This window comes from Oncorhynchus clarkii, chromosome 5, assembly GCF_045791955.1.
Source record: "Oncorhynchus clarkii lewisi isolate Uvic-CL-2024 chromosome 5, UVic_Ocla_1.0, whole genome shotgun sequence".
Lineage (NCBI taxonomy): Eukaryota > Metazoa > Chordata > Actinopteri > Salmoniformes > Salmonidae > Oncorhynchus > Oncorhynchus clarkii.
Genome location: NC_092151.1, coordinates 44,385,497 through 44,410,525, shown reverse-complemented (window position 1 = coordinate 44,410,525; position 25,029 = coordinate 44,385,497). Strand labels below are relative to the sequence as shown.

General features: G+C 42.7%; 2 protein-coding genes across 3 annotated transcripts; one reads left to right on the top strand and one right to left on the bottom strand.

The window, feature by feature from the left end:
* Positions 1-131: 131 nt before the first annotated feature.
* LOC139410054 (PR domain zinc finger protein 8-like) lies at positions 132-2,361 on the top strand. Its single transcript, XM_071155490.1, has 4 exons — positions 132-236; positions 360-557; positions 728-953; positions 1,169-2,361. The coding sequence occupies exons 1-4, from the start codon at positions 132-134 to the stop codon at positions 2,359-2,361; spliced, it is 1,722 nt and encodes a 573-aa protein (XP_071011591.1).
* A 392-nt stretch (positions 2,362-2,753) lies between these two features.
* LOC139408900 (ras-GEF domain-containing family member 1B-B-like) lies at positions 2,754-13,092 on the bottom strand. 2 transcript variants are annotated; one of them, XM_071153337.1, is made up of 12 exons: positions 12,809-13,092; positions 10,773-10,970; positions 10,190-10,312; positions 9,768-9,905; positions 8,250-8,465; positions 7,959-8,033; positions 5,081-5,173; positions 4,801-4,903; positions 4,396-4,667; positions 4,028-4,151; positions 3,636-3,708; positions 2,754-3,478 (listed from the first exon to the last, which is right to left on the bottom strand). In XM_071153337.1, the coding sequence occupies exons 2-12, from the start codon at positions 10,962-10,964 to the stop codon at positions 3,448-3,450; spliced, it is 1,440 nt and encodes a 479-aa protein (XP_071009438.1). In that variant the 5' UTR covers positions 10,965-10,970; positions 12,809-13,092; the 3' UTR covers positions 2,754-3,447. The 2 variants fall into 2 exon arrangements, with proteins under 2 accessions (XP_071009438.1, XP_071009439.1); XM_071153338.1 differs by having other exon boundaries at positions 10,773-10,982; positions 12,809-13,035.
* Between the last annotated feature and the right edge of the window lie 11,937 nt (positions 13,093-25,029).

Here is a 25,029-nt window from a genome sequence, read left to right as displayed (position 1 = left end):
CTGATTGTCCGAGATCATTAATGTCACCAATCTAACAAGAGGATAAAGGAGGGGCGGAGAATTGTCAAATCTCGTTGTGCAGATTAGATTAGACTATAAAACCAGCTCCTCCAGTCGACCAGTCCCATGGCATGTATTGGTGGGCATCTACAAGGCACAATACACTGTATAACACAAGCAGGGATAGTGCAAATAAGAGAAGCGCAGATCTTACCACCAGTCAGCTGTTTGCAATGGTAAGTCATTGTTTTGGATTTAGAGCGTTTTTACACACGTTTTAGGGGGTCATTATTCAAACAAATGATTTATTCTTAATTGTCAGCCTAATGATATGAATTCTGATGTTATCTGGTTCTCAGGAGATCCTGGAGGCGAGGGCGGCGCAAATTGCGCAACGATGGATAGCTGACATTTTTACGCGCGTCCACACCACCTGCGACGTTCCCGAACACGCAGTTTTTGGACCATGTGAGCTGAATCACACCTCTGTTTATGACAGCATCGCCTTCATCGCTCTCAAGTCTATGGACAGAAGATCGGCACCATACATTTTAAGGGTGAGAACATGCACTTAAATCCATGCGCTCTAAACTAATGTGTTCCAAACGTTTGGCTGGGGGCAGTTTCTCATGCCCGAATAAATGTCTAAAATGCATCGAAACTTTCAGTTGGCAAAATGCTGTGCTTGACATGTTTTTGTAAGACCGGTTTCTATTTGGCTACACAGGTGGACACCTCAGCGCACAAAATGCCCACTGACGGCCCGATGTGGCTGCGGCTCGTCCAGTCAGCACGGAGCAGCGAGGAACAGAACCTAGAGGCCTATGTGAAGAACGGACAATTGTTCTTTAGAGCCCTCAGGACGATCCAGATGGATGAGGAGCTTTTGGTGTGGTATGGGAAAGACCTTGCCAAGCTTCTTCTACTGAACCCACTGCAGATGCAAAGCAAAGGTATACATACTCTATGAATGTGTATTACAATATATAGATATATATTATTCATAGCCATTTTTATGATTTAACTATTGACTCCAATTGAATATTAAACATTTAAAACTAGATTTCCTCAATATGTTTGTATAATTCAAAGAGTATTGGCAAAGGTTTATGTCATGCAATATTGTCAGAATAATGTGATATTAATCCATATTCATCTTTATAACCAGGTGCTGGTCCATACACATGTACAAACTGCAACCAGGGCTTTGAGTCTGAGTTCCCCTTCCTGGCACATTGGAGATTCCTTTGCACACAGAGACAACCAAACAGCCACACCACCAAACCTGGTCTAGACAACACCAACCATGTGAAACCGGACTCCCTTCCCGTTCCTGCCTTCAAACTGAGCCATCCAGAGACAAGTCCACAGGATGGAAAACCTGCAACAGACTTCCACAATCTAGCCAGGGATATGGAGAATAACAGTAATAAGACTGGCTTGTCTGGTACCAGGTGGGCAGGGAGCGCCCTCAAAAGGAAACACCCGGAGGAGAGTTGGAATGGCCCACAGCCTCTAGTCATAAAGCAGGAACCACTGGAGAGAGGTTACTGTACTTTGAACTTAAACCAACAACCTAGCCCGGTCACCTGTCACCTGCCCACCAATATAATAAGGAGCACCTTTACTAAAGACAGAACCGCTCAACTAAAACCACAACTGAAGACCTCAGGGCCAGAAGACATTAGATCCAACCCACAGAACCAGAGCATTCAGCCCAGAAGTGGCCCAGCAGTGGAGCAGAGTGACTCAAAGAAGAAGACTCTGAAAGACACTCTGTCTCGATCTCCATCCCGCTCTGAGGAAACCTCCACTGACTCTCCTCCTGTCACCTCTGCCTTCAACCAAGTTTCTGTCTCGGAGAACAGGAGAAGTGCCTTCTCCCAGCCCCCACGCTCTGTTCCACTTCCCCAGACTACCCCCCTGCCTGAGAGGGCTAAAATCTACATTACCACCCCCTCTACTGCCCTCCACAGACCTGTGCTGGTCCAGGGTGTTTTGAAACAGAGGCACCCTCTCTATAGCCCAGCAGCTCTCTGGCCCTGGACCCCAGGGAGACCCCTGCAGGTTCCGATCCCCCCCTCCCCGGTGCTCCTGTCCCCTTCCGTCTCACAACTCTCGCCCCTCTGCCTGCCGGCTCAGAACTGGTGTGCCAAATGCAACATTTCCTTCCGCCTGACTTCAGACCTGGTGCAGCATATGAGGTCTCACCACAAGAGGGCGCTTGATGCCACAGGATCTGCGTGTGGGGTGAAACAACAGCATCACAGGGAGAGGGAAGAGAGGCTCAAGTGTTCCATCTGCAGCGAGGTCTTCAGACAACGTCATCACCTTGCACGTCACTTGACCTCTCATACATGAGTTCAGATCATTAGTAAGGTATAATATTCATATTGATAAAGATACTAATGGGGAACTAATTCAACACATTAAATAACTATTATGTAATTATTGCAATGTTCATTAACAATGCAATTACATTTTATTTGAAACATGAATGAGTCTGCTTACATGTACAGCATCATTTTCCCCCCCTTAGAAATAGTTTAGATTTTCCTCTCAATTCAGTCAAATGTGACATTTTTAGTATGCTATTTATTTTCTTATTCTTTTACAATAAATTATTATTATTATTATTTTTTTTTTTACAATATTACAATATTTTCGGTGTGGATGTGACTTGATTGTAAGCTTAGTTGTGAACACTAGATGGCACTAGAGAGAAATTTAGAGGGACAGAACAAACAAAAAAACACATTTAAATGTTCTTTATTTTCTTTTAAAATAAAAAATATACCTCTTATTTCACATAAGAACTTAACGTAGAGTACCCTGATAAGTAGCACATTGGGATGGGCAAACAATAAACACATATACACGATAAAAAAAGAAATAGTAAAAAAAGAATAGAATACATTAACATAAAACATTTCTAAAAAGTAATAGCTGTAAGGTAAACCAATGCATGACAAAATGTTTAAAAAATATTTATATTCCTTTCACCAAAGATGAGATGAGTTTTGAGGTTTTGTTTTTTGTATCTTTAAAGATTAATCACATACATGTAAGTAATTCATTCCTAACATATGCAAAACACACTATTTATTAAGAACAATAACAGAACAGAAATAGCTTACATTCTAAGAAGACGGAGCAAGCCAACCAGCAACAAGCTCATTTACACTATAGAAAGACTGCTTCAGAAGAGCATAGAAAATGATCGGTAACCATTACGACCCATTGGTATAAAATAAGAACTGTAAATACTGTGTGGGTAGACACGTTACAAATGAATCATCTTCAGTTCTTCAGCCATAGAGGGAGGCATCCTTTCTCTGAGTGCTTTGAACAGTTCTTCCTCCGCTCTTTCGAGTGCCCGTCGACCATGAGCCTCTTTAGCTGGGTTATAATAATCACCCAGACCAGTGTCCCACTCATGACCGTCACTCACCGATGCTCTCTATGCAAAAGGGATGACCTGCAACATAGGACACATAATACAATGTTTTGAAATACAAACAGTGCACCATGTATGTGCGCAAAATCCACACCAGGAACCGACTTGCCTAGTTAAATAAAGGTTCAGAATCCAAGTGTAAAGTTAGGTAAAAAATAAATAAAGTCAAGTTACACACCTGAGAGACCTGCGACTGTCCTTCTCCATGTGGTTCTCAGGACCTTCGCTCTCATAGGAGGCCAAGTGCAGCTCTGCAGAAGAGACAAAAAAACATGACTATCCCCGAAGCCAAGGCTATAAGATACAGTACTGATTATAGTAGGTTTTGCACTTTCATAGGAGAGTGGACTTTCATCATCCATTCATATTCTGTATCCTTTACTTAGACAGTACAGAATTTGAAAGGGAGGAGATACAGCAGGAACTGTGGACAACAAACCCTGGTATCTGTGGGGAGTACACACGTGCAAACAGCCAGGGTCACGTGTGGGTACCATTAGACCACAGGCGCTGCACATTTCGTACTGTTCTAAATAATTGACACGTAATGTATCTGTGGACAGCACTCACCATCCTCGGTGAAGACTGGCGTGGTGACGAGGTACTGGAGAATCTTCCTGTCTCTCTCGAAGGGACACGTCACCTGGCGCCACACCAGGAACTCACTGACCTGCTTCGCCAAATCCCACAGTTTCTATAGAGAAACAGGAAATGAAAATTCATTGAAATTAAAAATAAATCGACAACCATGTGTTTTTCACCTGCTACTTAAACACTAAAAGGCCAATTTCTTCGACCCAGGTTGTTCTAGTCTGAAAAGCTATTTTAATGGAGATTCACCACTGAACATGCTTCTTGGTCGAGGGAAACCAGTTCATACAGTAATAGTCTTGTCATGATTAGCAATAATGCGTGTGCTGTACATTACTCAGACTCACTTCAAAGTTGACATGACCGTTGGATAGCCGGCTGGCACATCCTTCATTGAGGAAGTAGATGTCCTTGATGAGAAGGCTGAAGAATGGAATGACTATCTTCTCCTGGTTGCTGTGTGCCGTGATGGATCTCTGGGTGGCTCCTCGCAGGGCAGTACGGTAGTTGCTGAAGTTACTGGAGGGGTCCATTTGGTGCTCCAGTATGTCAAACTTGTCTGTGTTGACTTTGCTCCAGGTCTTCTTCAGCCGAGACACAGGACTCATGTTCATCCCGGCTGTGGAGAGAGGAGAGCAGGGGTTAGGGATCAATTTAATTTCAAACAAACTGAAATTCCAATTCTAAGCATTCTATTGTAGAATTGAAATAGAAGAGAAAAGAACATTCTAGAGCCCTGGATTGTAACTTACTGATGATTGCCATGAGTGAGTTGAAGTTGCCGATGTTGAAGCATTCTCTGGCCACGTCTATGAAGAACTCCAAGGCCCGAGCTCTGTGCTTCTTCTTTACTGGCTGGAAGGAAGAAAAACACAAAACCATTGGAACTGTGTGAGAAGGAAAGGATAACAGAAACAAGGGAGAGAGGGAATTAAGGTCGACGGAGAGAGAATTACAGTAGACGGGGAGAGAGAGACAGAGGCAGAGAGAGAAAGCGGGAGACAGAAAGTGAGAAAGAAGGAGAGCACTCACCATACAGATTTCAGTGGCCACCAGGTAGCTGAGTCTGTTGAACCAAGCTACATAGGCCTCCAGGTTAGTGGTCTTGCGTTTTCTAAAGAAACTCTGAGGGGAAAGACAGGTCAAGGTTACTTTAATAAAAAATAAAAAAAATGATTGTCTAGTATGATATCCATGATGGATATGTTGGTGGAGCATTTCAATTAGTTCTGTTTCTTTTCTTGTAAACTATATCTGGGCTAGAGTTGTTTCTCCCAGTCTTTTCATGACTAGTTGTTGTGATGTACTCTGTTGATAATTCTTAATGGACTTACACAATGAAGTCAGCCACAACCCATTCAGTAGCCTCACCATAATTACTGACAGATGGTATCTTATGTAACCAGTGGAAGGTAGAGGACAATGTTATGTGGAAGGTGGTGGACAATGTTATGAGGAAGGTAGTGGACAATGTTATGTGGAAGTTAGTGGACAATGTTATGTGGAAGGGAGTGGACAATGTTATGTGGAAGGTAGTGGACAATGTTATGTGGAAGGTAGTGGACACTGTTATATGGCATGTAGTGGACAATGTTATATGGAAGGTAGTGGACAATGTTATATGGAAGGTAGTGGACAATGTTATATGGAAGGTAGTGGACAATGTTATGTGGACGGTAGTGGACACTGTTATATGGCATGTAGTGGACAATGTTATATGGAAGGTAGTGGACAATGTTATATGGAAGGTAGAAGACAATGTTATGTGGAAGGTAGTGGACATTGTTATATGGAAGGTAGTGGACAATGTTATGTGGAAGGTAGAGGACAATGTTATGTGGAAGACAGTGGATGATGTTATGTGGAAGGTCTTTGACAATATTGTGTGAAATGTAGTGGACAATGTTATGTGGAAGATAGTGGACAATATTATGTGGAAGGTAGTGGACAATGTTATGTGGAAGGTAGAGGACAATGTTATGTGGAAGATAGAGGACAATGTTATGTGGAAGGTAGAGGACAATGTTATGTGGAAGGTAGAGGACAATGTTATGTGGAAGGTAGTGGACAATGTTATGTGGAAGGTAGTGGACAATGTTATGTGGAAGGTAGTGGACAATGTTATGTGGAAGGTAGAGGACAATGTTATGTGGAAGGTAGTGGACAATGTTATGTGGAAGGTAGAGGACAATGTTATGTGGAAGGTAGAGGACAATGTTATGTGGAAGGTAGAGGACAATGTTATGTGGAAGGTAGTGGACAATGTTATGTGGAAGATAGAGGACAATGTTATGTGGAAGATAGAGGACAATGTTATGTGGAAGGTAGAGGACAATGTTATGTGGAAGGTAGAGGACAATGTTATGTGGAAGGTAGAGGACAATGTTATGTGGAAGGTAGAGGACAATGTTATGTGGAAGACAGTGGATGATGTTATGTGGAAGGTCTTTGACAATATTGTGTGAAATGTAGTGGACAATGTTATGTGGAAGATAGTGGACAATATTATGTGGAAGGTAGTGGACAATGTTATGTGGAAGGTAGAGGACAATGTTATGTGGAAGGTAGAGGACAATGTTATGTGGAAGGTAGAGGACAATGTTATGTGGAAGGTAGAGGATAATGTTATGTGGAAGGTAGTGGACAATGTTATGTGGAAGGTAGTGGACAATGTTATGTGGAAGGTAGTGGACAATGTTATGTGGAAGGTAGAGGACAATGTTATGTGGAAGGTAGTGGACAATGTTATGTGGAAGGTAGGGGACAATGTTATGTGGAAGGTAGAGGACAATGTTATGTGGAAGGTAGAGGACAATGTTATGTGGAAGGTAGTGGACAATGTTATGTGGAAGATAGAGGACAATGTTATGTGGAAGGTAGAGGACAATGTTATGTGGAAGGTAGAGGACAATGTTATGTGGAAGGTAGTGGACAATGTTATGTGGAAGGTAGTGGACAATGTTATGTGGAAGGTAGTGGACAATGTTATGTGGAAGGTAGTGGACAATGTTATGTGGAAGGTAGAGGACAATGTTATGTGGAAGGTAGTGGACAATGTTATGTGGAAGGTAGAGGACAATGTTATGTGGAAGGTAGAGGACAATGTTATGTGGAAGATAGAGGACAATGTTATGTGGAAGGTAGTGGACAATGTTATGTGGAAGATAGAGGACAATGTTATGTGGAAGATAGAGGACAATGTTATGTGGAAGGTAGAGGACAATGTTATGTGGAAGGTAGAGGACAATGTTATGTGGAAGGTAGAGGACAATGTCATGTGGAAGGTAGAGGACAATGTTATGTGGAAGGTAGAGGACAATGTTATGTGGAAGGTAGAGGACAATGTTATGTGGAAGGTAGTGGACAATGTTATGTGGAAGGAAGAGGAACATGTTATGTGGAAGGTAGTGGACAATCTTATGTGGAAGGTAGAGGACAATGTTATGTGGAAGGTAGTGGACAATGTTATGTGGAAGGTAGAGGACAATGTTATGAGGAAGGTAGTGGACAATGTTATGTGGAAGGTAGTGGACAATGTTATGTGGAAGGTAGTGTACAATCTTATGTGGAAGGTAGAGGACAATGTTATGTGGAAGGTAGTGGACAATCTTATGTGGAAGGTAGAGGACAATGTTATGTGGAAGGTAGTGGACAATCTTATGTGGAAGGTAGTGGACAATGTTATGTGGAAGATAGAGGAACATGTTATGTGGAAGGTAGTGGACAATCTTATGTGGAAGGTAGAGGAACATGTTATGTGGAAGGTAGTGGACAATGTTATGTGGAAGGTAGTGGACAATCTTATGTGGAAGGTAGTGGACAATGTTATGTGGAAGGTAGTGGACAATGTTATGTGGAAGGTAGTGGACAATGTTATGTGGAAGGTAGTGGACAATGTTATGTGGCCTACCTTATGGTTGTCCAGGGGATCTTTCACACCAAAGGCTTGGATGAACTCTTCTGGTCCGATAAAACTCAATCTGTCCTAGAATTGGAAACGTAAGAATTGTAATAAGCAAATATTTCTAAAGCACTACTGTATTTCTAACAGTCCGGTACTTTAATTGATCGATCACGGGTACTTTTAAATCAACACTAAATTCATTCGAATTTAGAACCGGCCATTCAGTCTGAACTTCTCTGAACACCACATATTATGAATACAGTATACAGTATGGTCTACAGTATGTGCTCTCCTCACCAGTTCAATGTGCGTGAGCTGCTGGGCGAGAATAAAAGCATCGTCACTGATGCTCAGTACGTCACTCCTTTGTCCGTTGTGCTGTTTGGTCTTCAGAGCAGCGGGTCTCTCGGCTGCGGAGGCATTGAGTGTGGCGATAGCCTCCTCATACTGACCCAGGGCCGCCAACCTTCGGATTAATCGCTGAGTCATCTGCTGCATGGCCCTCCACGAGTACTGATGTAAAACAACATCGAGCGAGAGATCAACCTATGCATTGTATACAAGTGAATAGTTTATTTCCAAAATGCTAAATCCACACATTTTTCACAGGTTTTTTTTCTCCATCAGAAATGATTGCTTATGGGTACCTTCATGTCTGTGTAAAATATAACTATTTATAGATTCTAGATGTGTATAAAAATGTTTTTTTTGTGTGCAAAATGCTATATATCCATTGTTTAGCTGGAACGGGATGTTAATGTCCTGTATATTTGACTGTGATCTGTGGTTGTCTCACCTAGCGATCTTAAGATGAAGGCACTAACCCGTAAGTCTCTGCATAACAGCATCTGCTAAATGACTCAAATGGCAAATGTAAATGTTTCACCTACAAAATCTCATACTACTCATTTTAAATATTGATGTCACAAATGTATCATTTGAAAATGTAGTTATTTGATACATTTGATGTAGTTATTTGATACATTTGATGTAGTTATTTGATACATTTGATGTAGTTATTTGATACATTTGATGTAGTTATTTGATACATTTGATGTAGTTATTTGATACATTTGATGTAGTTATTTGATACATTTGATGTAGTTATTTGATACATTTGATGTAGTTATTTGATACATTTGATGTAGTTATTTGATACTTGTAACTTATTTCTCTGCGAGTCAGGGGGATATATAGCATTTAGCAAAAAACATGATTATTTGTCTATCTGAAATGAAACCATCAAGCGATAGATTTTAAACAAATACATTTATGTCATTGAACCCATGCCATGATTGGATAGTGAAAAAAACACACCAATCACTTTCATAATTTATTTTAAACAATAAAAGCTCATTTACCCACCTTTCTGAAAATGGATATATAGCGTTTTGGAAACAATATTTTTAAGTACTGATATTAGAAAACATCAAGAGAGAGAGAGAGAAACCCATATCAAGGTATATTTGTGTCTGTGCTGATATAACGAGGAGGGCGCTGAGTTCATTATAGAAGTCTGCAACTTGTGAACTTGTTGTGGGTGTGTATTCTCACCTCCTACGCCATCCACACCGATGTAAAACATATGAGCCATCTAACAGGCAACACATATTATGACGAACGACAAGTGAACATAATAACACACCTAATGAAAAGACAAGGCAACATGAACTCAGCGCCCTGTAGCTCAATATGTGATAAATAAAGGTGTCTGATGTCAAACGAAACCATAGCTGGGCAAATGAAATGTCTGGTGCCATGTCGACTGTCATCTCTAATGAGTCAGTTAGTCAGAGGTTATATAAGGGTGCTGACCTCATCTCCTCTGGCCAGATGATGGCTCATCTCTTTCAGGCAGCGCATCATCCTCTCATCTCTGAAGTCATAGGGAAATGTCTCCGTCCACTCTGTCAGCAGCTGCACGATCTTTGGAGCGACGTCTCGTATTCTGATCTAAAGACAGCAAGGAGAAAGACATGCCAGTGTTAGACAGACTGTAAAGAGGGGGTGTCCACTCCTGGTTGTTTAGAACTAGTGTGTGTGTGTGTGTGTGTGTGTGTGTGTGTGTGTGTGTGTGTGTGGGGGGGGGTGGGTGCATCTGTGTGTGTGTGTGTGTGTGTGTGTGTGTGTGTGTGTGTGTGTGTGTGTGTGTGTGTGTGGATGGATGGGCGGGAGGGTGGGTGGGTGCATCTCTGTTTGTGTGTGTGTGTGTGTGTGTGTGTGTGTGTGTTAGCTACCTTATCAAGCAGCAGGTCTCCAGATCTATGCTGCTCCACACACAGGTGACACACCCGAGACATGAGCTCATACGGGTTGAGGAAGAGGCGGGAACTCAGCAGGAAGGTGAAGACGTACGACCTCTGATGGAGAACAAGAAAAAAGATAGTTAACATCAACTCACGTTGTCGTCAACCCAACACCAACCCAGCACAATATGGCACATTTCCCGCTGTTCAATGGTCAGTTCAGTTAATGATATATACATTCTGAGTGAGTCTACCCATTTGTTCTTCAAGAATATAACGCAAGGACAAAGTACACAACCCGAAATATAACCGTAGCCTATTTGGCATAACAGCTTGTATTTCTCCCTTGTTTATGTTTTTGTTGTTGTCATTAGAGTCCCCCTGAGAGAGCATTTTGGACCAGAGATAACAACACACGTCAGAGTAGTAGCCCACTGTACAGTATACACATTTGTTCTTGAAGAATATAACAGTTAAGCCTTATGAGCTTAATTGTCTTCCCCTTTCATAACCCCCAAAAATGTTTGTATGATTCCATTGTTTATGTTTTTGTTGGACTAGAGATAAGACTCACGTCAGGGTAGTAGTCTACTGTGGGAACTAAGTGTTGTATTAGGGCCTCCAGGGAGCCTGAAACAAGACTGTTGTCATGGTAGCACATGTCCCCGTAGCTCGCTTCCATGGGCTGGTGGTATTTGTGGAGATTGTCGTTGTTGTTGTAAGGGCTGGGGCTGAACTTGCCAGCGTATGGTGTCGTGGGAGGCATATTGACCTGTTAAAGAGACTTAAAATGTAAAAACAATGTCAAACCTTTGTTCTTCTTGTGTTTATGTGTGTGTAACAGGGAGAAAATGTGTTTTTTTTTAAATGGAATTTATGTAATAACTACTGGAAGTGTGTGATAACTTACCCTAATGGTGTTAACCCACTACTGCTGACTCTAACTCTACACCATGCTGGTATAAGCCTGACTATGCCACTGTCTCATGTCCTTACTACTGCTGATTCTACTACATTCTGGTATAAGCCTGACTATGCCACTGTCTCATGTCCTTACTACTGCTGATTCTACTACATTCTGGTATAAGCCTGACTATGCCACTGTCTCATGTCCTTACTACTGCTGATTCTACTACATTCTGGTATAAGCCTGACTATGCCACTGTCTCATGTCCTTACTACTGCTGATTCTACTACATTCTGGTATAAGCCTGTTTATGCCACTGTCTCATTTACCCGCCATCCTGGCACATCCCCTTCCTCTCCCTGCTGGCTTCCTTAAAACTGTTAAGAGATTAAAGGTACTTTATTCTCTAGTCTGGACAGACAGAGAGGCCGCATTAATGATGGTGACCTGCTACAACAGGAGCTGATGATCTACCCAGCAATAGACGTTTTCAAGCAACCTCCCCCCCACCAAGTAAAGCTCGGGCCTACTAAAGCCTTCTACATTTGAATGAAAGTGACATTCTCTGACTGACCAACAGGCTGACACTACACCACAGCCTGACGGGGGGGGGGGGGGGGGGGGGGGGGGGGGGATGAAAATGGATCATAAGGGTTAAGTGGAAACAGATAAGAACCTCATCTATCTGATAGAGAAGCAACTATACCAGAGTTATGAAATAAAACAGCTATACTATGCTGTATCCATCTTGGATATATAAGGGTGGATGCTGTTTATAAGACGGAAGGAATAATAAACCTCATGTCCCACCCTGTTTTGCCTGTTCCATAGCCTAGAAAAAAAAGAACTGAACATCTGATAGAGAAGCAAATACGGTCATAAAATAAGATGGGTGTTGTTTCTAAGAAATCTCATTCCCACACATATCCCCACCCTGTTTGTCTGTTCCCCAGTCTACTGTAACCATCTAACTGTAGCCCAGACAGGGTAAACACAGCCCAACCCACACCCCCTGGCACAGTTTATTACTCTTGACTCATGCACTCTTATTATGAGAATAGAACTCTGCTGGGTTGAACCACACTCAGTCATAACACTGGTGAGTAATGAAGGCTAATGCATGCCAGACAAGTAGTTATATAGACCATGCTGCAGACTAGAGCAAAAACAATAACACAGTTAAAGTCTATTTAAAGTTTCACATCACATTCAATTATATCCGATATGAGTGTCTGGGATTGCTAAAGGTGATTATGGACATATTTTGTTGTTGGTAAAAGTTTAGATCTGTCATCATTAAGTAAAGGTTAAGATCTGTCATCATTAAATTGTTTTTGCCTTCACTCAAAGCGCAACCTTCAAAGCTCTGTCATTTATAGGTCAAATGCATGACATAACACTTTTGTTTTGAACGTTTCACATTCCCAGAATGTTTCCTTGTTACAAACAATCAGGCTCACAGTGAACATACAGATCTTAACATACAGTTCGCTACAGTAGGGAAATAATCCTGCAGCAACAGGAAATGTGAATTATTATGTGGATTATAATTCATGAACATTTTTACAATTTTCGTTAGGGCATTTTAAAGTGGAAATTACAAACTTTAGAAGCCGTTATAAACCATGAATACACTACAAATTCACAGAAACAAAAAAGAGTGATCAAATTAAGATCCTACATCTGTATTGTGATCAACTTACCCCAACTGGGAAAAAAAAATCGAATTGTAACAGTATAAACACTATTTGTATCTAATAAAAAGATTCCACGTTTTTGGAAAATAAAAGCAGATGAAAGACAATAATCCTTCAAAAATTATCCTTGGAAATAAGTGCAAAATGCACACAAATAATAACGATCAGTGTTTTCGGAACATGAAATTCCTATTCGTTAAATCCATCCATTGTGTCTGCACGATCCTTTGAATGAGAAGTCATTAGAAACCGCGACCACGACCACGACCAGCCGTATTCAAATGACTTGCAAGAAAGCCGCGAAACACAGCCTATAAGAGGCTTAGAGGCGGATACTTCTTCATGGAAGTAAGCCAATCACAGGGAAGGACCTGAAAAATCAAAATGTTGGAGGAATCTCATTGGTCAGTTTTCCATCCATCGATTGTCTTTGAATGACATTGGATCATACTGTTCCATGATAATATTTTGTGAAGAGGGAGAAGGAAAATCTAATTTGCTGGAGAAAGTGTGGAAAGGCATATGGCCAAGGATGCTTGCACTCCAACGGCGGTGGTACAACAGACTGTGTGAAACGTATGTCTAAATTAGGAGAAAACATTGCAAACTTTGCAGCTTTTATTATTTCAAAATACATTAAAGTCAGAATTTAAAAAACTGTAGTCATACGCAATTAAAACACATGTTGGGACCAAGCGACAATCTCACAATTCCGACAAGTGTAACTGATTATTAGTAACAATTTATAATAAAAGTATAAACTCTATATAAACTATTAATTAACCATTTCTAAAGTACTTTTAGACCCTATTCATTTTACTAAAGTATCAGTAATAAAAAATAAAAAAGGTAGAGCAATTGGACATAAATAAATTAAAATGCCAAATGAGCAATATGTACCATGGCCAATGAAAGTTCATGAATGGAACTTCAGAAACAAACATGCATTCATGTTTCCTGATAACTACAGGTGTTTTAGTACCAGTGATGCACTTCTGTGAACAGTGGGTGTTCTCTTATGTAACAGTCATATTACATAAACAGTATTTGATGATATACAGAGAATAGAGAGTGGGCCCCCCAGGTTGTGGGTGGTATTCATTTACAGCAGTACATACCCCTCTCAATCATAGTCTTACTCACATCATTGTCCATGCAGGAATATCCAACGCCTGCGACGCCTATAGGCTACATTCTCTCATTATACTGCACCCACACCCACGCCAGCCACCTGACAGCGCTGCTCGCTGGGGATGGCTTCCAGCTAGGTTTGAGCTTGGCGAGGGCCCTGGTGGAGTCTTTTAGATTGGATTCCTCCCACGGTGCTAGGGCACAGGGGCCCACTGCTTCCCTCACAGAGTGGCAGCGCAAGCGGACTGACACATAAACACAAACACACACACACACACGCATGTACACAGGCACACACTGCCCAACACACACACACACTGACAGCATAAGCTAGCGGACCGACTCCTGCCTGCCATAAACACTTAGCTTGAACTTCCACCCACACACCCCTCTCTAACCACTCAGCTGAAACCCAGGCAGGACTCATGGCGCTCCAGAATGGACCTTTATTCTATTCCTGATGACGCTTGATGTTGAGTTATGTGATAATGAAGAGGATGAGAGAGGGAGATGTTGTTCACTGTGTTGAGTTAGTTTAAAATAAAACCAGAGTGGTTGTTTACTTTGTTTAGCACAGAAGACGGTGGTGTTTTGTTGTTTTATAAGTCTAATGTCATTAAATTTTACACTCATATCAGTAGCACCATCTAATGCATTACCATTTACCTCTGTAAACCTAACGCCATGGCACGGTGGTACCAATATAACACCAACTCTCATCGCATTGTTCATTTTTATGACATTGTGTTATTAACCTTATGGCCTGCTAACATGTGTACAACATTCTTATTGGGTGGAATTGTGAGGGGGGAAAAAATCATGAGCTCACCAAACATATGGGTAGGGTGGCGTTGGTGTGTTATTGTCTAAGTGAGATTACAGACGGACCGCTGTGTGAGATCAGAGGAGAGACTGGCTGAGGGAGAGGAGGGTAAAGAGGGGAGAGAGGGTGGGGACAGGGCAATATGGGGAGGGGTGACTATCTGACTCACAGACCTTCCAGTAAGTCCTATAGTCTCCCGTTATGAGTCAGCAGCTGCCATGATGGCTCCCCTTTGACCCGACTGGGTCCAACACCGGGACTTTCTCTGTTAGACAACTTAGACTTAACGACCCCGCAAAGTATTCTGTCTGCAGCCACTGTCGGAGGGCAACACTATGGATTACAGTCCCATACACACACGCACGCACACAGCACTATGGAAGGTCACAGAGCTCTTTGTGTCTCAGAGTGATGCTGGACAGTTACTAGCTGGATCGTAGCCAGGAGTTAGACACTCTTTTGGTGGAGTCTGGAGTTGTTTATATGCCCCCTACACCGCGCCCCTTCCTCCACCCTCTGTTTTCCTCCTCGGTCTGTTTTCAATGAGGACTTCTGGTAAAATGGAAAAGTGCCAGTGGAGGTCACCGTTTACTGATCAGGAAACCGGGGGAAATCATGCACCCCCACTTCCATGTTCCATGTCCTTTGCAGAATATTATGATACATAAACAAGAGGATAGCTGTGTTTCATTGGAAATGTGTGTGAGCCTAACCCGCAAGCCATGTCTCTGTTTGGAGATGGCCCAATGGGAACATCTGGGCTTGATGAGGTATGCAATTCAAAGGCCATTTGAAGGTGATTTACTGTACTGTGATTTACTACAATTTACTGAAAACTATGCATATGTTGCAGATGTGTTTCTCCTAGTTTTAGTGATCTTGGCACCCAGAACCAAAACTTGCGTGCACGTTGTGCAGCTCCTTAAGAGACCATCGTTTAAGTGGAAAATGCCTTGTATTTTATATCCATCCCCAACAAACTATCATTGTGTTCTTTTATTAAACCAGGGCCAGTCTGTAGGCGTTGTACAATGGGGTTTTGTTGAAGTATGTTTACTCCAGTGGCAAGGCGTGTTTGTACACCATGCTATTGTTTCACAACATGTGCTGTTTTCTTTTCTCTGTGTGCTGGGTAGAAAGTAATTGGGCTAAAAGTGTTTTTCAGGCAGGGCCAGGGCCTTGCTGCAGGTGCATGGTTAGACCCGGAGGAGGGGGAGGCATTTGAACGAGACACAAACAGGAAACGGTGTGTTCTCTGCAGGCTTGTTGTGGGACACTCTGGACTCACTGCCTGTGTCTGAAATTGGACCTTAAATGGTACCATTTCAGATATACCCATGGCCGTCACTATAGTTGATCCTCAGTCTGAGAAGTTCAGTGAGCCAGTCCGCCAAGTTAACCATTCTGTTTACTGAAGTGTGTGTGTGTGTGTGTGTGCGCGCGCGCACACACGTGTGTGATGATTTGGATTAATTCTATTATTATAGTGTCATGCATCTTCAAGGATGCACAGCACACATGGGCTTATTATAAGGGCACAAGGCGAGACCCAAATGCAGACACAGGAGGCAGATGGTTGAGCTCCGATATTTATTATACCAAAAGGGGTAGGCAAAAAGGCAGGTCGGGGACAGGAGAGAGTTCATAAACCAGGCCCGAGTCCAAGCAGTACCAGGGGATAGGCAGGCTCGAGGTCAGAACAGGCAGAGTGGTCAGGCAGGCGGATTTGGCGTCAGGGCAGGCAAGGGTCAAATCCAGGAGGGCTAGGAAAAAACAGAGACTGGGAAAAATAGGAGTCAGGAGAAAACGCTGGTTGACTTGGCAAAACAAGACGCACTGGCACAGGGAGACAGGAAACACAGGGATAAATACGCCAGGGACTAATGGGGATAACAGGAGACACCTGGAGGTGGGTGGAGACAATCACAAAGACAGGTGAAACAGATCATGGAGTGACACTTATAATAATAACGTTCTATTATGTGTATTTTCTGTAGCAAAACAAACCAGTGGATGTATGCACACATTCACTTCCATAAATACAATCATGCAAAACTAAAAAAAAACCATTGAAAAACAAAACAAGAACACTTATTTTCTGAAAAGCCATTCAAGTTTCTCTTTGACGCTTATCCAGAATAATTCTGGTGTCTGCTGTTGCATTTGATCAAACAAAGCTACTCATCGTGTAAAGAACAGTAAAATAAAAACAGCAATTTATTCTCGACCTCCCACAAAATCAAAGACTGGACATGGCCACTCCTCTTCATCTATGGCATTCAATCTCCTCAGAGGAAGTATCCCGTTCTCAATTGGGCACACAAGGACTTCTGGTTTCTGGTTAGGTGAGAGGTGACATACAGTTGAAGTCGGAAGTTTACATACACCGTAGCCAAATACATTTAAACTCAATTTCACAATTTCTGACATTTAATCCTAGTAAATATTCTCTGTCTTAGGTCAGTTAGGATCACCACTTTATTTTAAGAATGTGAAAGGTCAGTATAATAGCAGAGAGAATGATTTATTTAAACTTTTATTTCTTTCATCACATTCCCAGTGGGTCAGAAGTTTACATGCACTCAATTAGTATTTGATAGCATTGCCTTTAAATTGTTTAACGTGGGTCAAACGTTTCGGGTAGCCTTCCACAAGCTTCCCACAATAAGTTGGTGGAATTTTGGCCCATTCCTCCTAACAGAGCTGGTGTAACTGAGTCAGGTTTGTAGGCCTCCTTGCTCGCACACGCTTTTTCAGTTCTGCCCACAAACTTTGTATGGGATTGAAGTAAGGGTTTTGTGATGGCCACTCCAATACTTTGACTGTTGTCCTTAAGCCATTTTGGAGGTATGCTTGGGGTCATTGTTCATTTGGAAGACCCATTTGCGACCAAGCTTTAACTTGCTGACTGATGTTGCTTCAATATATCCACATAATTTTCCTCCCTCATGATGCCATCTATTTTGAGAAGTGCACCAGTCCCTCCTGCAGCAAAGCACCCCCACAACATGATGCTGCCACCCCCGTGCTTCACGGTTGGGATGGTGTTCTTCAGCTTGCAAACCTTCCCCTTTTTCCTCCAAACATAATGGTCATTATGACCAGAGGAAATTTCTCCAAAAAGTACGATCTTTGTCCCCATGTGCAGTTGCAAACCATAGTCTTGTTTTTTATGGCGGTTTTGGAGCAGTGGCTTCTTCCTTACTGAGCGGCCTTACAGGTTATGTCGATATAGGACTCGTTTTACTGTGGACATGGATACTTTGTACCTGTTTCCTCCAGCATCTTCACAATGTCCTTTGCTGTTGTTCTGGGATTGATTGCACTTTTCACACCAAAGTACGTTCATCTCTAGGTGCCCGAACACACCTCCATCCTGAGCGGTATGACACCTGCGTGGTCCCATGGTGTTTATACTTGCGTACTATTGTTTGTACAGATGAACGTGGTACCTTCAGGCGTTTAGAAATTGCTCCCAAGGATGAACCAGACTTGTGGAGGTCTAAAAAAAAATTCTGAGGTCTTGGCCTATTTCTTTTGATTTTCCCATGATGTGAAGCAAAGAGGCACTGAGTTTGAAGGTAGGCCTTGAAATACATCCACAGGTACACCTCCAATTGACTCAAATGATGTCAATTAGCCTATCAGAAGCTTCTAAAGCCATGACATAATTTTCTGGAATTTTCCAAGCTGTTTAAAGGCACAGTCAACTTAGTGTATGCCATCTTCTGACCCACTGGAATTGTGATACAGTGAATTATAAGTGAAATAATCTGTCTGTAAACAATTGTTGGAAAAATGACTTGTGTCATGCACAAAGTAGATGTCCTAACGGACTTGCCAAAACTATAGTTTGTTAACAATAAATTTGTGGAGTGGTTGAAAAACGAGTTTTAATGACTCCAACATAAGTATATGTAAACTTCCGACTTCAACTGTATATGGTTCTGGATCAGAACTGTTTTTGATCAGGTTACATATACAGTGGGAGAACCAGTATTTGATACCCTGCTGATTTTGCAGGTTTTCCTACTTACAAAGCATGTAGAGGTCTGTAATTTTTATCATAGGCACACTGTGAGTGACGGAATCTAAAACAAAAATCCAGAAAATCACATTGTATGATTTTTAAGTAATTCATTTCCATTTTATTGCATGACATAAGTATTTGATACATCAGAAAAGCAGAACTTATTATTTGGTACAGAAACCTTTGTTTGCAATTACAGAGATCACACGTTCCTGTAGTTCTTGACCAGGTTTGCACACACTGCAGCAGGGATTTTGGCCCACTCCTCCATACAGACCTTCTCCAGATCCTTCAGGTTTCGGGGCTGTCGTTGGGCAATACAGACTTTTTTATTGGGTTCAGGTCTGGAGACTGGCTAGGCTACTCCAGGACCTTGAGGTGCTTCTTACGGAGCCACTCCTTAGTTGCTCTGGCTGTGTGTTTCGGGTATTTGTCATGCTGGAAGACCCAGCAACGACCCATCTTCAATGCTCTGAGGGAAGGAGGTTGTTGGCCCAGATCTCGCGATACATGGCCCCATCCATCCTCCCCTCAATACGGTGCTGTCGTCCTGTCTCCTTTGCAGAAAAACGTCCCCAAAGAATGATGTTTCCACCTCCATGCTTCACGGTTGGGATGGTATTCTTGGGGTTGTACTCATCCTTCTTCTTCCTCCAAACACAGCAAGTGGAGTTTAGACCAAAAAGCTCTATTTTTGTCTCATCAGACCACATGACCTTCTCCCATTCCTCCTCTGGATCACCCAGATGGTCATTGGCAAACGTCAGACAGGCCTGGACATGCACTGGCTTGAGCAGGGGGACCTTGCGTGCGCTGCAGGATTTTAATCCATAACGGCGTAATGTGTTACTAATGGTTTTCTTTGAGACTGTGGTCCCAGCTCTCTTCAGGTCATTAACCAGGTCCTGCCGTGTAGTTCTGGGCTGATCCCTCACCTTCCTCATGATCATTGATGCCCTACGAGGTGAGATCTTGCATGGAGCCCCAGACCGAGGGTGATTGACCGTCATCTTGAATTTCTTCCATTTTCTACTAATTGCGCCAGCAGTTGCTGCCTTCTCACCAAGCTGTTTGCCTATTGTCCTGTAGCCCATCCCAGCCTTGTGCAGGTCTACAATTTAACCCTGATGTCCTTACACAGCTCTCTGGTCTTGACCATTGTGGAGAGGTTGGAGTCTGTTTGATTGAGTGTGTGGACAGGTGTCTTTTATACAGGTAACGAGTTCAAACAGGTGCAGTTAATACAGGTGATGAGTGGAGAACAGGAGGGCTTCTTAAAGAAAAACTAACATGTCTGTGAGAGCCGGAATTCTTACTAGTTGGTAGGTGATTAAATACTTATGTCATGCAATAAAATGCTAATTAATTACTTAAAAATCATACAATGTGATTTTCTGGATTTTTGTTTTAGATTCCGTCTCTCACAGTTGAAGTGTACCTATGATAAAAATTGACGAATTACATGCTTTGTAAGTAGGAAAACCTGCAAAATCGGCAGTGTATCAAATACTTGTTCTCCCCACTGTATATATGTGTGTGTGGGTCTCATGTATTAGTCTGGTGACTTGTCCTGATTTGGACATAAATGGGGTGGGAACAGAGCGTACAGCTGAACGGGAAAGAGAAGGGGGGATGGGGAGGAGGAGGGAGGGAGTGTTCAGGAAGAAGAGGAAACTAGAAGAGAACACCCTAGACAGAACTGTTCCCACAGACCCCCTCCTCCTTCGTCCATCCCCAACAAGAGAGGCGGTTTGGACTGGTCTGGTTCAACACTGAGTGCATCACAGCACGTCACAACAAATAATGCATCTTGCCTTGCCACAGCAAACATTGCCTGTGGGACAAGAATGTTTTTAGGACAGTTTGTTTTTGGAGGGGACTTGGCCACTTCTGCATATTTAGTCCAATTTCTGTCTATTTACTAAACAGTTGAGTTCCTAAATGATCCTATTTGCGGTTTTAATGATACCACTGTACTTTGCCTTTAGATTATAAATAGCCTTATCCCAGTTTTGTTTATACTTTTGCCAACTCCATTGCCATCATTGTCAAGACAAACATTTGGCATGACGAGTGACAAAGAGTGGGCATGACGGCTCAAACAGACTGGCATTTGGGCTATCTGCCTCCTGGTTTCAGACAGAATGATTGCTATCAAGCATTAGTTACCATGTCTTTATTTACCCTACGAATCAATATTATTGTCATCCTCTAACCCTGCCTGTGTGTGTTGGGCAATGGACAGTTACTTCTCTTAGTGCTTTAGGCAGTTGTCAAGGTACACGGTACCCTATGCTAATTCAGTTAAATCAGCAACACAGTGAGAAATCATTCAATATGGCTTGAATGGGTACTTACTGTTCTGGAGGAGAGGAGAGCGTCATGCACTCGCTTACATAAGACCTCCTGTTCATACTGTAGCCTTCCGCCCGAAGGGAACATGAAATACAGATTTCACTGGACACTCATCATACCCTCAGCCCCTGATTCACTACTCACCAGGCGTATGGTGTGTCGGCCTTAACAAGCCCCAGTGCAACCTGACATACTGAGATAGACAGACACAATGAATGACCTAATGGAATAGAGTTGACGGAGAATCTAATGTGATTCCATAAGGAGTTCTATGAACTTGTTTTCGTGTTTGGTAGGGATTCTGCCCAAAGGGAAAACGAAATCCAGATCTCACGAGACACTCATCATACCTTCAGACCCTGACTCACCAGGCTGTGGCATTGTGTAGGCCGCAATAAGCACCAGTGTCGACTAGCTGAGGTATACAGGGAAGTAGTGAGCACAATACTTGTTACACTGTACTTACACAAGTAATTACACAGTAATAAAGGCATTGTAATGTGAAGCGTTATCCACCTTACTGTATGGCGCTAAATAATTGTGTAATAACATAGTAATACCTATGATAATTACTAGTATAGTAACCAATAACAAGAAAAACAATGACCTAGTTATTACCATGTTGTTACCCAATTATTCAGAGCCATGAATAAGTGCTACCAAAATATCTAACGGAATAGAGTTGATGGATAATCAAATACACATTTTTTTTTTAAAACAAATCTTTGGAAGGAGTTCTTATAACTTTGACACCGTTCTGGTGTGTTCCGTGCTTAAAAATGAAACACGTTCAGCTGGGCTGACCCAAGCAGCACATTGTTTGTGCCCTGGCTGAAATGCTTTCCAATAGCCATAATTCGTTTCTCATTGTTTGGGTTGAGGTATGTGGAGGAGGAATGTTATGAATAGTGGAGTGAGGGGTTGAAGGCAGTGCCTCTCTGGGACTGTTTTCCTTTTAGGTCTTTAACAATGTATCCAACCTAAGAAAGTGGAAATGGGGCCAAATGGTTGGAACATTAGTAAGCGCAGCCACTGTTGTCAGCCATTGTGCTTAGTGGCCCTGTCAGATGCATCAAAGTGACGCTTGAGAACGTGAGCAAAGCACTCTTCAAGTCACGACATAAACAGATCACTTCAGCGCGGTTAACGTTGAAAGCGGAGTTTGAAAACAGAGTGTTCCAGTGGAAATCTCTCGTCCACTTTGGCAATACTTCTTTTTTTTAACACCCCACTCTTCCCTCATCCTTCCTTCCTCATCTTTCCTTCCCCTGTCCCTCCATGTCACTCTTCAGCTGAAGTGCTGATCTTAGGGAAATGGAATCAATCTGTCTATATGGGTGTGCACCATGTGTAAGTGTCCTGGACAACGTAAAAGCAGTTGCGTTTGTAGGGGCCAGGGGAACATTTTGATGTGAGAAAAACCACACACAGTGAAGGGTTTGAATAAATATTGTAGTTGGAGACGTCCCAATTAGAGAGTTATAGTAGGCTGGGTATCCACTCTGTTGGCTCCACCCTTCAGTGGCTACGTCCCGCCATTTGGGGACACACACAGTGTTTTCTCAATAAGCCACAAAGGGCAGGGCCCCCCTCCCTCCTACCCTCCTCTGCCACCCTCTCTGGTTACGCCACATACGTACCACACTGCCACAGTGCACTATGGACATCAGTGGGATTAGATGAATCCCACCACAGACTCCCTCCAGTCCCGTCTGAGGGCCGAGTGAAGCACCTCTCTGCCGGAGACATGCATGGAAACAGACAGAATGGGGCCTCCGGGGCTTTGATTACTAATCCCTCCTGATCAGAGGTCCACACTCACTCAACACACTAACTTAACCTGCTCCAGAGCTGCAGGCAGGCAGTTAGGCAGACGGGCAGAAAGAGCAGAAAGGCAGGCAGTCAGAGAGAGCATTGCTGAGAGAACAGGCAGGCAGGCAGTCAGAGCAGGGTGGGCAAGCAGGCAGGCAGGCAAAGTGGGTGGGCAAGCAGGCAAGCAGGGATTTATAGTGATCTGGTCTAGTGAGAGACAAGACACAGCCGGGAGAGAATCAGCTCGGCTCATCCGCTCACGCCAGATAAAGCACCAAGCAGCCCCCTCTCTCCACCCACCTTCCATCTCCTAACTCTCTTTATTCTAGCGTAAGACAAAGCAGTTGTGACTCAGACCCATTGCAAACCAAGTTTAAGTTAGTTAGACTAGAGAGATCTAATAACTAGAGACGTCCTCTATAAAGGGTGCCATCTGGTCTCAGCATCACATAGCGTGAAGGGAGAGGAGGGGGAGACGAAAGGGGAGATCAAATGTCAAAAGAATTCCAATGAGCACCCGGAATCTTCACGTAGGGCTTCTCTGCTCGCTGTTCCCATTGAGAGATTTCCAGATCTCTACGGGAAGCTCTTACATTACAACAACTCAAGCACTGCATAAAGTACAGACCCAAAAAATTGGTCATTTTAAACTATTACAAGTACAAGAACTCAAATATAGCATTGCAACAAAGTGCAGGCCAGACGGTCGTCTGTAAAGACAGAAAGATTGCTGATCTTAAACAACTTTCAGCTGCGTTTAAATGTCTTCGTTTTTTCCTCTGCTCCTCCAGAGTTGCGTAATCACAGTTCTTTAAAGGCCTCTCATCCACCACACATTCTTTGTGGTATAAAATGCTGCCTGCAGGCTGGAAAACCCCCAGACTGAGTGATTCTGTGGCACTGTAGCACTTAGCTCTGGCCTCAGCTCAGTGCAACAGTCAGGGGTGTCTTATGCAATCTCCTAGCCTACGGGAACGGCCACAAATAGTGTCTGCTATGCACTCACAGCCGTATGATTTCCCCCACATAGACATTTGCATTGCATCGATCTGGAGAGGCTTTAGTTTCAGTTGATAGATTATGCACTTTCATTCATCCACACACACCCATGAATAGAGCTGTTACTGTATCAGAGTTTGAATGGAGGTCATTGTGTAGGATAACTTTCCTTTTTCATAAAGCCACTTGGCTACATCCATTCCAATACAATACATCTTAATTCATTTGAACGTAAAGTCTTTATGTTGCGCTGCCACAGTACAGCTCTCACCCAGCCAAATTACATTAGCTTACTGGCTAACTGCATCCACGTTTATGTTCAACTTCACCAACATTCCTCTCTCTCCTGCCACAGCTAAAGGACTAATACGGTGTTGACTGTGGAGGGAACACTGGGTCTATAACGGACACACACTGGGCTCTCTCTCTATCACAGGATACAGCTGAGGCCTGCCTTACCTTGTGTTAAGTTTGAATAAGTCAACGGTCGCGCTGGTCTTAACCTCCTGTGCAGTGCAGTGGCCTGTTTAAGCTGTTCTCTCCCACGCTCTCGTTTTGAAACGTACCAGGCTACTTTGAGTCAACACAAATTAAAATGCCCCTCTGTTACAAACCACAAACATGTTTAAGACTATATTATGGGATTAAAATAGATTTTCTCCCCAAATCTACTGTTGTTTTGTATGTCCCTAAATTGTTTAATACCTCAAAACATCAAATACTTGTTATATTTTTCAAATATAAAGTGATTCACCTGCTTTCGAAGACTTAATGTTGCATATTACAGTATATCCAGTTGTCTTGTACAGTGTAACATACGTGAATGACCATGGAGTTAATGATTGAACAGCACTCTCTGATGGCCATATGTGGAATTGTCAGAGCAATGTGAATTTCTTGAACTACACAGATGTCGGATCTTAATTTGAACTCTCTCGTCGAAGGAGGAAAATAATCCTGCAGCAAGATGATTTGAATATCGAAATATATTTTTTTAAATCTCTGCCGGGGCCCAGCTGGAAGCGGCGTTTGTAGGCTACATGCAGGCTACAGGGCATCTTGTGTGAATTCATATTT